General features: G+C 35.7%; 1 protein-coding gene across 1 annotated transcript in view; it reads right to left on the reverse strand.

Annotated features, from left to right (window-relative positions):
- Positions 1-15193, reverse strand: part of LOC128027606 (diacylglycerol kinase theta) — a 30041-nt gene that overhangs the window by 11841 nt on the left and 3007 nt on the right. The window contains exons 2-8 of the mRNA XM_052615370.1: positions 13783-13862; positions 7230-7329; positions 3294-3379; positions 2201-2326; positions 476-632; positions 260-334; positions 79-179 (exon numbers count right to left, since the gene is read on the reverse strand). Coding sequence (XP_052471330.1) covers positions 79-179; positions 260-334; positions 476-632; positions 2201-2326; positions 3294-3379; positions 7230-7329; positions 13783-13862 — 725 coding nt within the window. The remainder of the gene's footprint in view (positions 1-78; positions 180-259; positions 335-475; positions 633-2200; positions 2327-3293; positions 3380-7229; positions 7330-13782; positions 13863-15193) is intronic.

The following is a 15193-nucleotide window of genomic DNA, read 5'->3' on the forward strand; positions in this document are numbered from 1 at the left end:
CTCCTTTGAGTTATACAATGTAAAAGTTTAATTCTGGTGAAACCTGATCAGGTATAAAAAAAAAAAAAAACATCTCACCACTACTTCCTCATTCTTGATTATTCGAGGGATTGAAACCAAGCGAAACTGATTACGCTTCGCTGCATCGTCGCCATCGAACACTTTCAGCGTCTGTTTACCTGTAGACCAGGAGAAAGGAGATTCATTTGGGCACAAGGGTGATTGCTATTATCCACGTCATTTTTGCCCAGGTTTGTACCCGTGTCAGGTGATCCCGTAGACTGAGTTTCCTTCGAAGTTACTGGACTCTGAGTTTCGACATCATCCAGGTTATCTGGAGAAAACAGTTCTCCTATTAATATTAGCATTCACAGACATGTGAGATCCACAGAGCGTTTTGTAAACCTGAACATTTCTTTAAGTTTGAGATGTCCGCTCAGATTTCGGTGAGGGTGCAAACGTGTCCAGGCATTACCCATCTCGCCGTGTTGGGAATTTTCCGAGATTCTGTAACAGTGCATTTTGCTGAAGTTGCGCGAGCAGATCCGCACACAGCTGGGGTGAAGAATCATGTTCCGCAACCGTCCCATGCCACACTCTGGGGAGATGATTATGTAACACGATGCATGTGCCTGCAAACATATAAACATAGATAAGTGGTCGGGCCAAAAGATTACAAGCAGTACAGCTTTATGACAACTGCAGTTTAATGCCAACAGATGCTGCATTTTTTTTATCCAAAGCAATATACAGGAGGATTTTCTCTGTAGTAAGTGTGCTACACTAACCAGAGGCTAGGTGATTTGCTAAAGAGCACAATGCTCTACTATTCATGGAGTGACCTTTGCAGAGTTTCAACCAACAACCTTTCGGTTACCAGTACTGATATTTGGCCACTAAACCACCCCAACTCGACTAAAATAAAAGTTCAACCATAGTGAGTGTGTGTGTGTGCGTAAGTACTTGTGTCTTTGTTCTCAAATCCCTCTAAATCCTCTAGGTTTATGCTTTCAAAGTATAACAGCAACCTTGCTTTCAAAGCAAGCAGCAACCCATTTCAAATAATGTACCCTGCAGTCTCTGTCCTCAAAAAACCTTCTGTTCAGGCACTGGTGCTTACATCATCTACTAACCTACATACTGAAAAACATGAGTACTGGGGAAGGGATAAAATGCATGCTACTGTTAAGAGGGACATGGTCTGATAGATGAAGTGCAGTAGAGTCGAGTTTTTTTTAGCACCAGGAGTTAAATAAAACATAATGTGGGAAAAAGTCGAGAGTGAGTCATTGGAACGCCCAGCTGCGATACCATTTACACACAATGGCTCTTTACCAAAACCTGCCTACCTACATGGGAAGGTGACTTCTAAGTTAGCATCCTTGGTCAAAAGAGTGATTTGGAACACAGTCATACGATTAATGACACAAATGCAGTATGTAAAATAAACGTCTTGACAACTGATTTGGAAAAAGGCATCACGAGGACAAACACAATACTACCATTGCAATTTTGGGGTCTGTAAGATTTTGATAGAAATTTAAACTTTGTCTAAAGAGACAGTAAAGACATTGATAATGTTACAAGATTCCCATTTCAAATACATGCTGTTATTTTTTCTATTCACAAAAGGATCTTGAAATTAAAATTGTCCCAGTAAATAACTGTTTTCAGCATTGATAATAATAAGAAATGTTTCTTGACCAACAAATCAGCATATTAAAATGATTTCTGAAAGATCACCTTATATTGAATACCTGCTGCTGAAAATTCAGTTTTACATCACAAGATTAAATTACATTTTTAAATATATTAAAATAAAAAAAATTAATGTAATTTGTAATAATTTTTCCACAACATTACTATATTTTTGCTTTTTTTTTTATTTAAATGCAGTGTTGGTGAGTGTAAGAGACTTACTAGACTAAAAAAATTATAATAAATAATAATAATAAATCTTAACAAACCTCAAACTTTTGAATTGTATTTAACTTTAACCAAGTCCAATTTTGTGAGTGATGACAGTAACTGCATCCTGCATTGCACCTTTTAAATAATATATTGATTCATGGTGAGATATGGCAACCTGAAAGCCCACTCACCTTCATTCTTATAACTAAATAATGAAGCCACTGGACCTGAAAGCATTAAATGATGAGACAAGTGAAGACTTGGTGCACTTTAAAAACCACACACTCACCGTAACACCGCACCACTCACATCTCATGCCAGCCAGGGTGTCCGAAGAACCGCAGGTGCGACGACACACCTCACAGCGGGCCCCTGAGGACATGTTCCCCTCCCGCCAGTGGTGCTGGAACATGTCCTATCAGAGCAGGAGGGGAAGATGGGTTAGGAAAAGCCATGTGGCCAGCAACACAATCTAGAGCAAAAATAAAGCTAGGAAATTTGATTAACCCAGGACATCCTCTTGGATCAACATCTGTGTTACGCTTCTTATCAACCCATCTTTTCTCTTTAATTTTAAGGGGTAGGATAAAGCTTCTATAATCCGAAAGGATCCAATTATAATTAAGTAAATCTTATTAGAAGATGATCATGTTCTAATAAACTAAATTATTGTGAGTACTAGGGAACAACTTTACTAATCTAGTGTTGTTGTTTTTTTTCTCTTTACACCTTTACACGTCATATGTGTTTCTAAGAGGATGCACTACAAATAACTATTATCCATCACTTAGATGGACGTGCTATTAAATTTTCCATCTCTCTCGATTATTGTCAGGAGAATGTAACGCTTTGTATTTGTGACAGTTACATCACAACTTCAGTGGCACAAGCTCTTTGTTTCAATCACCGTGTTGTGGTTATTTTTTTAAGGTGAAAATGTAAAAGAAAGCATGGCGCAACCCTGCAATCTCAACATAGAAACAACATCTTATGAATTATTCCATTAGAGTTGAAGTTTCTTGTTTCTCTCGCCAATTTTCACTCATATTACAACCTATTTTCCAATGGGAAATAAATATATATATATTTTTTTTTATTCTAATCCCTATTAGCATCCTTAGCTGTGGGAGTGTTTCTTATGTATATAAAAGTCCGGAAAATTTAAATGTCAAAATGTCAGAAATCATTTTGCATTACACATCAATGACTTTGGTAAATTATGTAACATGTTCAGTTAATGCAAGCTCTAATTTATGAAATAAAACAATTTATGTTCACTTATATTTATATAGTAAGGTCAGCCATGGTTTTATTTTCTGGTGTACTGGCTTTAGTCAGGTAAAAACATCAGTAGATGGTGCAGTCCTCGTTCTCATACTCACAACATCTTGCCCTCCATCTTGGTGGCAGACACGACAGTCGCTAACGCTGAACGGGCTACAGTCGCTGTGCACGTGTAGCTCACACACTGAAAGACATGTGAGGTGAGGTTACTGAAAGATCATGGAGTCTTTTTTGTGTGATTTATCCACTAAGCAAACATGAGGCAAAACAGTTGGTAAATTCATTTTTATTTCCATAGGACAGAGGAAATGTGATGAGCTAAAACTGCCTGTGAGATGTTACAGGTCTGCTAGAATTTTTCTTTTTTTACTGAACTTGTGTTGCTGTCACAAATGTTTGAGTAGGTGTGGGAATTAAAGACCAACTTTTAAGCACAGACAGAGGAAGAGACATAGAAAGAGAGAGCTGGAGTGCAATGTTTTTCAGCTTGGTTGTTAGAATTCAGCCCACTGCAAAAGGCCATTCTGCCATTTTCACGGCAACAGCTGCTTTCCAGCACAGGCAAATGAGCAATAACAGAATAAAAAAAAAGAAAAGAAAAAAAAAGACCAAGATAGTTTGGGGAAACAGAAGAATCAAAAAAGGTTTTAGAGGAAGCTTGGGTTGCTCGCCTGGCTGAGATGGTTAAGTTGGTCAAAGAACTGAAAAGAAACTAACTGAAAGAACTGTGAAAAACACCTCTAAAACAAACCAGCCTGAACGGCAAACCATCTTAAAGGGTTAGAGTTCACCCAAAAAAATTAAATTCTGTCATTAATTTCTCACCCTCATGACATTCCAAAACTCATAAGACCTTCATTAATCTTTGGAGCATGAAATCTTTAATGAAATCTGAGAGCTTTTTAAACCCTGCATAGATAGCAATGCAACTACAATGTTCAAGGCCCAGAAATGAAAGTGAAAAAAGAAAAAAAAAAGGGACGTGACATTCAGCCAAGTATGGTGACCCATACTCAGAATTCATGCTCTGCATTTAACCCATCCAAAGTGCACACACACAGCAGTGAACATACACACACACACACTGTGAACACACATCCGGAGCAGTGGGCAGCCATTTATGCTGCAGCACCCGGGGAGCAGTTGGGGGTTCAGTGCCTTGCTCAAGGGCACCTAAGTCATGGTATTGCCAGCCCAAGACTCGAACCCACAACCTTAGGGTTAAGAGGTAAACTCTCTATCCCCTAGGCCACAACTTCCCTCACTATAATAATAATCATGTAGTAAGAGCATAATTTTAATAATCCATGTGACACAATGATCTTATTACCTTTCTGGGCCTTGAAAATGGTAGTTGCATTGCTGTCTATGCAGGGTTTAGAAAGCTCTCAGGTTCATCAAAAATATCTTAAAGTACCCCTCTTATGGATTTTTGAAAATTACCTTTCACGCAGTGTGTAACACAGCCCAAAGTGAATTAAAACATCCTGCGTATAAAGTTATTATCTTTCAAAAGAGTCGACTCCGAGTCATGAAAACAAGTTGTTTTTAAAACGAATCATTAGCTGTTTCAAAAGGTGATGTCAAAATGAAACATTAGCATATATATGCCTGTCCACTTGTTGCGCACACAGACCTGGGAAAACATGAACATCCCCTTCCTCAAACACTGAAGCGGATTCCTGTGGAGAAGCCGCTGAGGGTAAATCCAATATGTTGAAAAACTCCCAACTCTCTACCAACTTCAAAATCATCCTACATCACTTCAGAAGCACCGACTCAATGTTTACAAAGTTAACATGCAAGGAGGGTCGCTTTTCCCTATTCTGAATATGGAGTAACTCTTTTAAAAAATCTGTTGCTGTCATGTACTCTGAAGCATGCTGTACAGTAGCATGCAAAATACGCATTTAGTTCTGTGTTGTGTTTGCTCTGTGAAGCTTGTAGGTCTCCATCTAATTGGCTAACAGCAAAATATGTTCGCTTTCAATTGTCTAGAAATCTATGGATGAATAGTGAATGTTTGTCATGTTATAACTTGTAGTTCTGATAAAGAATTGAGCAATACGTTCGTCTACAAACTGCACTGCTTTATCAATAAGTTTCTGCATTGGGCTAACACATATACCATGTTTGTTTGGGTGTTTACCACCAAGCTGTGGGCAAGTAATGGTGATGGGCGTTCTGTTATCAGCAGACCAGTCACTACAGACTGTGTCATCAGACCAATCAATGCAGTTTTATAAATGTACATTTTAAGACAATGAAAGTGTTTTTTGATTTTGCATGCATGTCATCATTTTTTTGGGGACTCCCAAAACCAAATATGAAACTTTCATTACCCATAATAGGGGCACTTTAATTTGTCTTCTGAAGATAAACAAAGGTCTTACGGGTTTGGAATGACGTGAGAGTGAGTAAGAAATGACAGAATTTTAATTTTTTGGTGAACTGTCCCTTTAATGTGTATCAGCAAGAAAAAAAGATCTAACCAACAACAGCTGAAAGACTTTCAATAGGTCACAACTAGTGGTTTTTCAATACAGGTCTTTCGGTTGGGTGCGCATTTGTACCAAACAAATACATTATTTTTACTACTGGACAAGCTGAACTTCACTGAAACTTACAGTTTTATATATTACTTTTGAGAAAACAAAGTCTCATCTTTCAAATTATGTCTTTTTTCTCAGGAAATTCAAACAATAAATGCTGTCTAGGTGCTATTTGATGCAGCGCGACAGATCGCTGTTTAAACGCCTCCATTCAAATGGCAGGGTGATCTCTTCCTCTTTACTACTAGTTTTAATGTGAAATAAACATGAATGAAAATATCATGCCTCATATAATTGCTCAATCAGTGTTTCAACCACAGAAAGACATCAATAAAACAGCTTGTAAACAAAACGTCACATAGCATTTTATATACCTCAGGCAAGTCATTAGTTTACTTTACCTGTTAGTGATGTCTTAATTATTTGATGTTTAAATAAATCTGTTATGACACAAGTTAATTAAGTAAATTAATATATTTAAAAAAATAATAAAACATTGTTTAAAAAAAAAAAAGTTTAGAAGTTCATTTAAAAAGTGCATTATGTGCAATTAACATATATGCATACTTTTTTTTTAAGTTGATTGTTGCTTGTTATATTTAAAAATAAATGGTAATTAAATTTCAATTTGGGCTCTGTTGTTTAATGTAATGTTACAGTAGGCCTAATGTAAAAGGGCTCACTATAGTTTAGAGCATAAGCTGAGGTAAAATTTTATCCCTCAGAAAATTTGTATTATAGGCTAACTGAATTTATTTAAAGAAAGAGCAATTTGTTCAGTGAACCAATGTTTAATAATAATAAATAATAAAAAATACAAATTTATGTTTAGTTTTCCCCCTGCTGTTCTGAAACTGTACCGAACTGTGACATCAAAACCAAGGTACTGTACGTACCGGACAGGTACCAGATCAAATTTTGGTTCTTTTCCCAAAAGACCACTTCTAAGTCGAGACTGTAATTCAGTTTAACATGAACATTTTCTACCCTCTCTCTGACCCTTATTAAACAGAAATTCAATTATTTTATCATTTATTCACTCTCATGTTGTTCTAAACCCTTCAAGATATTTTGAAGAATGATGCTAACCAAGCAGTATAATTTTACTGCTTCAATGGTATAGACCAAAAAATCTTCTTTTACGTTCCACTGAAAAAGGATGGTCATACAGGTTTGGAACAACAAGACGAAGAATATGACAGAATTTTTTACTTTGGGTGAACTATCCCTTTAAGAGTAAATGTAAATTACTTCTGTAAATGTAGAATGTAACTTCTGCATTTATTCCGACAGGAAAAAAGGTCAGAATTGAGCCCAAATTTCTTTATTTGGACAGGTTTGGTATTCTGTTTGTAGCAAAGTCATCTCAGGTCATGTGATCAATGCCCTTAAATTAAGTCACTGGAATCATTACTAGGGTGGAAACATCCTCATGCCATCATGCTGTTGAAAAAACACACACACACAAACACACACACTCACCTTCACAGCGCAGAGCCGAACTACCTTCCAGATGCTTCCGGCAAACACAGCAGAACCTCTTCTTCTGACCGGCGGGACCAAAGCAGTGCGCTACAGGAACCTATACAACAAACGAGGAGGAGAATGATTCATAAAATATACCTGAGACTTGTGCTGCCTTCAAGTGCACCAGCAAAACTCATATCTCAGATTCAGGAGCTCGTTATTAAAACATAACACGCAAGTATCTAAAAACAAAACAAAATAATCATATTGTGAACATCTATTATTCAATATATATATATATATATATATATATATATATATATATATATATATATATATATATATATATATATATATATATATATATATATATATATATATATATATACTTTTTTCAGATGCTTATTAAATCTAAACCCAAAAAGAAAACTATTATTTTCTATCACTTAAAGGTACAGGTTGTAGGACCTGCCACAAGAGGGCGCACTACCAAAACAATAACAATCGCGTGGTTTGATGATGCTAAGGAGGAGCGTTGGATGATGGGATTTGTTGTCTTCTACCCAACCGCTGACGGCCATCAATCAGACTGAAATATAAATCATGGATTTAATGGATGAGGTAAAGTTTTATAAATGTTGTGCGTGATGTCATAATTTTCAAATGCGAGTTCAACGATTTGCGTGAGTAGATTACATACAAAGACAATGCAAAGATGCGTTCAGCCTATGTTCCTCGCCAAGGTCTAGATACGCGATGCCCCGCGTTTGGCGTGTATGCCCCATAATACTAATCTTGTTGGTTGTTATATTAGCATACGTTTTCTGTAAACATACGAATCAAAACAACTCACCTGTCGAGTAAAACAAAAGTTCACGGGAGCTGTTCTTGTTGACAGAACCAGCGGCAGATGGTAAACAGTAATTATGTTCCATACATAAGTAACATAATCCACCACAAAACATGCAAGAAGAATTAAATAAGGAACTGCTTGAAGCAAGCTAGTGGTTTGCTGGACGCTAGACACTACTTCCGCATTTGTCCTCGACACTGTTGTCATGTGGTTTCTACGTCAGTAAAGGCGGTAACAAAAGGTAACTAACATCATTGACAGGCGACTGCACTGCCCCATGTCACTGTTTAGAATGGGGATTTTCTCATGGTTTAAAAGTAGTTGAAAACATTAGAGATATTGTTAGTAATCAGTTGGACAAAATCTATAACACTAGCCTAGTGGTTTTTGGATATTTTACTGCAAATATCTTACAAATTCTACCTTTAAGTATACATGGCATCACAGCTGTATGTGAACCAAATGGTGAATATAAAGTGATTAAACCATGCACAAAAGACTTGGTTTTCAGTAACTAATCTCTACACGGTCATTTCCAGTCCCACCAGAAATCTACACCATACCAGATTTCTAGGGTTCTGCAGTTTAACACATTTTGGCATGTTTTGAGATTTGTCAGCAGATTTCATCTGTGCCTAGTCATCTGCATACCATTTTACCTAAAGTTCTCAGTTTTGCAAATCAGTTCGACAGAGTCATTATAAATAACTGGTTTGTTCTAACTATTTCATCACAAATCAGACATGACTAATGGGCTAGTTGCGTTGCAGTGAGCACTGCGCGATCTGTATGTACCTCTGTGTGACATCACTTCCTATCAGAGTGGAGAGAATGGTGGGAAAGCGCGCGGATGCCCGCACTTCCTTCCTGTTTGGGGGAGGGGAGTAGAAATGCAGAGGGCATTTAGAATTTAAATAGCTGATGTCTTTTCTTTTTGACCTCATGTACCAGCAAAGAACTGAAGATTCCCCATGGAAGTGCATAACAGGATCTGACTGTGCTGCAGGCAGACCATAAAGAAACACCTCAGATTTCTAAAAAAGGAAAGTTTCGATGTATAGCATGTATCAAAATAACAGAATATAGAAGAAGTGCCATATAACACATGGGCCATTCTCAGATGTCCACTTTAAGCTTACAGTAAATAAGTACATTCAGATAAGTGAGCGTAATACAACACTGAAACCTAATCTTTCCTCTGTTAGAGTGCATTCAAGCATTATATTTAAAAGCATTTAACCTGTTTAAACAAACATGTGCTATTTAAATGCACTCAAAGAAAAGCCAAATGGTCTGTGAGTGGTTCTCCTTTTCCTTTCACACATTTACTTCCTATAGAGACCCCATTTAAATCTAACATGCAGTTTTAGTTGATTGTTTCATTATCAGATAGCACATGAACACTTGAAAATCTAAGTTTAATGTACTGTGATCGGATCAAGGAAACTGCATGCATTTGGATCATTATTGCATACAAAAAAAAAATAAAAAATGGTAAGTGCCATTCTCCATTTTGCACCAGTGCATCATTATTAAACAATTCAGAATCAATCAACAAAAATGCAGCATTTGATAAAAAAAAAAAGACAAAATGGTACGTGTCTGCAGCAGTATGCATACTGTAAACCAGTGCATTTACACTGAAAACAAGATCCTGCAGAAATCATTCTACTATTTTGTGCTCAAGAAACAATATTAAGATCAATGTTTAAAACAGGTAGCTGCTTATCATTTTTGTGGAAACCATTTTTTTTCAGAAATCTTTGATAAATTGAAAGTTCAATAGAACAGCACTTATTTGAAATAAAAATATTTTAAATCAAATTGCTTTCACTTTTGATTATTTGAATGCATCTTTGCTGAATAAAATGTTTAATTAGTAGTATTTAAAATAAAATATAGACCCCAAACTTATCTAACCTCAAATAGTGTATACTATTATTAAAGAGATGGTTCCAAAAATGAAAACTCTGTCATAATTTACTCCAGAGCAAACCGTTCATGGTAACCATTGCTGTTCATAGAATTTTTTTTTTCCTATACCCTTAACATACTAATAGAAGCAAAGGTGTTTCTTTGAGGGTACTGGGCCACTGACCAGCTGAGGTACTCAAAAATGGCTGCCCACTGCTCTGTGGCCACTGGCTACTGCTGAGGTACTCTACTAAAACTGAAATAGTGCTTTTGGAAAAAAATTGATGGAAAAGTTATGCTTGGTTTTGCAAGTCTTCATATGTGATACATAAAGCTTTCACTCTTTTTGTTGTTTTGATTAATATTCATATTATAGATTAAATAACAGGTTATATGGGATTTTTTAAATGTCCATATAGTGTGTTGGAATTCCCTACTACAGGTTTAAATGCATCTAAGGTCAGAAAAACGGTTTGTTCGATTCAGTTCTGAGTGAAATTTCTGTAAACCCCTCCCTCCCATAAGTCTACTCTGCTCTGATTGGTTAGCTGGCAAAGCCTGTTGTGATTGGCACAAAGAGTGCTTGAGCAAGTTAGCGATTGCTACCATCTGTGTTGACAAAGTCTGCGTTGTTTTTGATGTTGCAGGTTGTAGCGAACCCAATAATGTCATATTTAGCACTAGATTGCGAATTTAATAGGGGATCCCCGACTGAAAGCATGTATTTTTCACCCCAGAAATGCGATTTTTTTAAAGGGGAACCACCCTCGAAACACGATTGGGCTGGTTTTGAGTGGTAATTGGGAGGGTTTTGTTGTGCCAACCTGGCAACCATAGCATGCACCTTTTCATTAAACGATAATATAGTGCTCCAATCGGTTAAAACAATGACACAAAAACCTTTTGTTTAACACGTATGCAAGCGAATCGTGCCCACAGTTAAAGTTTAGCTGCTAAACTTTAGGTTTACAAAAGCTTTGAATTGTATTGCTGTGGTATCATGGAACACACAATCTTCTCGACACAGAGAGTGTTCGTATTTTGTGAGCAGTCGGGATTATGCTAATGTGCTAACTAGAAGATTCGGAAATATAACGTCTCGTTAATGCAATTCTGGGTAAACTCTGTCTTTTGAGAGACAATATCTTTATTTATCATGCACTTTTTTGATTAACAACTTTGCAGACCGTTTCCATTGAAGGATAGCTACCTTGCAAACTGCAAAATAAATATTTTTTTTCGAAAAACCCACATGACCTGTTCTTTAAGATTCATGATTCATCGAATCTAAATTGTGAGTAATTAATTCAAAGGGATCATATGATGTAGCTAAAAAGAACATTATTTTGCGTATTTGGTATAAGTAAATGTGTTTATGCAGTTTAAGATTAAAAAAACACATCATTTTCCACACACTGTACATTATTGTTACTCATAAATACTAGGGCTGCACGATTAATAGCATATAAATACTACTACAGGGTTTATGCAGGTTTTCATATATGATAAATTATATAAATAAATTAACATTTGATATGATATAATAATATAATTAAATTATAAAGACCAATTAATATATATATATATAGAGAGAGAGAGAGAGAGAATAAATTGAATGAAACAATGCCAATATCTATAAGAAAATGATAAAATGAGGTGAGTTTATGACTAACAATAAGAAAATATTTGCCAATAGTCTCAATCAGCTTAATTCCAAGGTTTTCATACCCCATAGCCATATCTGATCTTGCTTTATGCATAACGTTTTTATTTTATTATTATTTCTCAGAAAAGAAGACTTTAAATGTTCAGTTTGCATTAAGTAAATGCATCTTGATGTTTAGATATTTGTATTGGAAAACAAAACAAAAATACTATAGAAGATATTGTTTGTTTGTTTTTTACAGTGCATGCAACATTTAATGCCATGATTCTGCTCAGATTTAAGACCTTTTTAGGCCTTACTTTGTGTAACGCAAATTAAGACTTTTTAAGACCCACAGAAACCCTGTACTGAAATAATGATAATAACTTGTTCTACAGAAAATTTAATAAGTCAAGATAATAAGTTATTCTACAGAAAATTCACAACTTCATTAAATGTATTTTTGCCAACCCTTAAATTACTTTACTTTTCCACTAACATAACCCTACATTTTATCTTGCCAATATGTTTCGTTTCATATGGAAATCTGTCACATTTCAGAAGTTTAAACGTGTGTGCATGATTTCTTGATTTCAAATGTATTAAACAATTTAGTTTTTCCACTTATTCACAGAAATCGATACATGTTATATTATATTATAAACTCTTTCAAATCTTAAAGGACATATTCTCGATTTTCAGTTATAGCGGTGTCGAATGGCTGCAACTGTTATGTTCGTATTTCCTCAGATGCGCTTCAGTGAGGTTGTTGAGTAAAGGTTAATGGAGCAGTTGGCTAAGAGACTGACTCACTCCTACAACACACACCCACCTGCCCCCACACACAACACACACACACACAGCTGAGAAAAGTCTTCAGCCAGTAAAAATAAATAAATAAATAACAAATGAAATAAAATGAAAAAAAAAAAAATCACATCTGTTTCCTTTTCAAACTGAACACGGTCTTCTATTAAGAAAAAAAAAAAGATTTAAAACACTGCATGCACTTTCTGCATGCATTATATATGAAGGCATACTTCTAGAAGAGTCTCTGAAGGCCCGTCTTCTATTCAGACCAGTGGTTTCTGTTCCACCTCATTATCTTTCGGTCTAAATTAAGTTTTGCTGTGGCATGGTGCTTGACCTGGCCTCCTGTCATGCCCTGCAGCTGCTGTGATGCAATTGGCCAGTCTGTGTCACCTCCGTGCCATTTGGGTAAAACAAGACAGGCTTTTCTTTTTCTGAACTCAACCCTGATGCGGCATCACATGTAGCATCAGCACAGTGAGAGGATGCAGTTTCCAAGCAGCGAGCATCTCGTGCGGTTACTTTATCACATGCTGTTAACCAGAACGGTTAATACTTTTTTCATGCTAAACATACTTCCTGTTTTATATTTAGTAGTTTTTCTTCAAGCCAAAGCAACACTTCAAAGCATTTTTGTATATCTGATTGATACAATCAACATGAAGGAAAGCTTTTTTTTCCATTATTCTGAAAGCTTACAGCTTTAATAAAAAGCTTAAATAAAATAAAATATAAATATTGGGATGTAAAAAAACACAAAAAAACAATTAAAATTAGAAATGACTAAAACTTAAATATTTTTTTAAGCTATACAGAAATATCCGGTATCTTCCAGTATAGGCTGTTATGATAAAGCTCTAGATGCTAGATGAGCTGCTATAAAAAATGCACAAAAGGCTGGCTGGCACTTGGCCTTCACAAAAGACCACAACCTGGCTGGAAGCCATCAGTAATTTATTATGAAGGCCGGACAAAGGGCTAAACTGACTGCTGTGTCACTGAGCAAAACGGTTCCAGTCAGTATATGAGGACTAAATTATTCAATGGAGATTCAGGGTGTAATGCACTTCTTGTTTGTAATGCAAAGCCACGGATAAGACAGGTAAAGCATCAACTGCTAATTACGATCATTCTTGCACGATCATACCCTGCAAAACAGCTTGATCATTCTTCTTTAACAGCATAATTGTCCAAGACTTTTTATCAAGAGCATCCTCCCAGCATTGGGATGCCTCAATAATGTTGTGTTAGTGAAAGCAACCTGGTCTTGCCTTATAAGTGTAATATCCAATAAGGGTGAATCGCATAAGATGTCTACCCTGTCATATGTGGCATGCTTTACTCACCCGAACTTGTGTGGGAGCCATACAGGAACACACGGTCCTGACGTGCTTCAAACACTTCTCGTGTGACATGAAGTTACACACTGCAGACAAAAGAGAGAGAGAGAGATGTAGTGCATGCCACAGAATTATAGTGCATTATGTTGCCAAGATATGTGGGTATAGCAGCTTTAGTAAAAAGAAAACTTGCATTTCTTTCTCAGCAGCCTACTTACAGTACCATGTCGTAATTTTCACAATTTAGAACTGAATTCAGTGCATAATAAATCTTTTAAAGCACCAAAATGAATTGCAAAATAACAGTCAACCTATGACTGGGCAAAATTTCACAAACATTTTCAAACATCAAGCAACCGCATTAACTGCTTAAGAGAACAACTCGCACAAAAGACGAGAGCACTGACCGCTGGATCGTTGCGTGCCCAATTTAAGGTTCTTTCAGAGCCCACTTTGGCCATCAGTACAGACTGAACCTCAATGATGCATTTGTTGGTTTTCATGCTTAACAGAGACAGGAAGTGATCTCACTGGTCAGGCTGAGCTCCTCTCACTATCACAACCACAAGAGCAAGGAAAACATTCTAAAGTTTACTATACCACAGTCGTGTTCTCACGCACACTCTAAAGCCCATCGTCTTGTGAAATCAGAAACAGTTCGAAACTACAGGCACATACTGTTAAGACGGTTCTGTTTACACATTCATTATCAACACAAAGCTTTGTGGTATGAACCCATGAAAATATTTTAGCAACATTTTTGTGAAGTCTAACATGCAAAACTCTAGTGACAGAATATGTGGCCGGAGTTTCACCTCATGTTAATTCCAAAATCTAAAGAAAGTGGTGGAGAATTCTAGGGGTCATTAAAAAGTATGGACAATTGTGAAAAAAAAGACAGAAAAAAACTTATTAAAAATACAATATATATATATATATATATATATATATATATATATATATATATATATATATATATATATATATATATTTACACTATAAATTGTCTTTGTATTTTTTATTAGTTTTTTTCCTAAATTCTCTCAGTTTACTTTTCAATGCCCAAAATTTCAATGCCAACTGTATTTTGCAGTTATTTCTACCTGATTTAACTCACACACACAAATATATATACATATACATACATACATACATATATATATATATATATATATATATATATATATATATATATATATATATATATATATATTTGTATAAACTAATACATTTAGGTTGATCCGGTGATGTTAAAAATATTTCTGACTTGAATAAAACCAGTTAATTTAGAGATCATTTAACTATTTTTTTATGTTACTGTTCATCACGTTAGGCCATAAATCTTTGGATTTAGAATTATTGGGTTTTAATCAGAATTAATGTAATGGTAATGTTAATAGTTGTGCATGCCCAACTG

The sequence above is a fragment of the Carassius gibelio genome, chromosome A14 (assembly GCF_023724105.1).
Source record: "Carassius gibelio isolate Cgi1373 ecotype wild population from Czech Republic chromosome A14, carGib1.2-hapl.c, whole genome shotgun sequence".
Lineage (NCBI taxonomy): Eukaryota > Metazoa > Chordata > Actinopteri > Cypriniformes > Cyprinidae > Carassius > Carassius gibelio.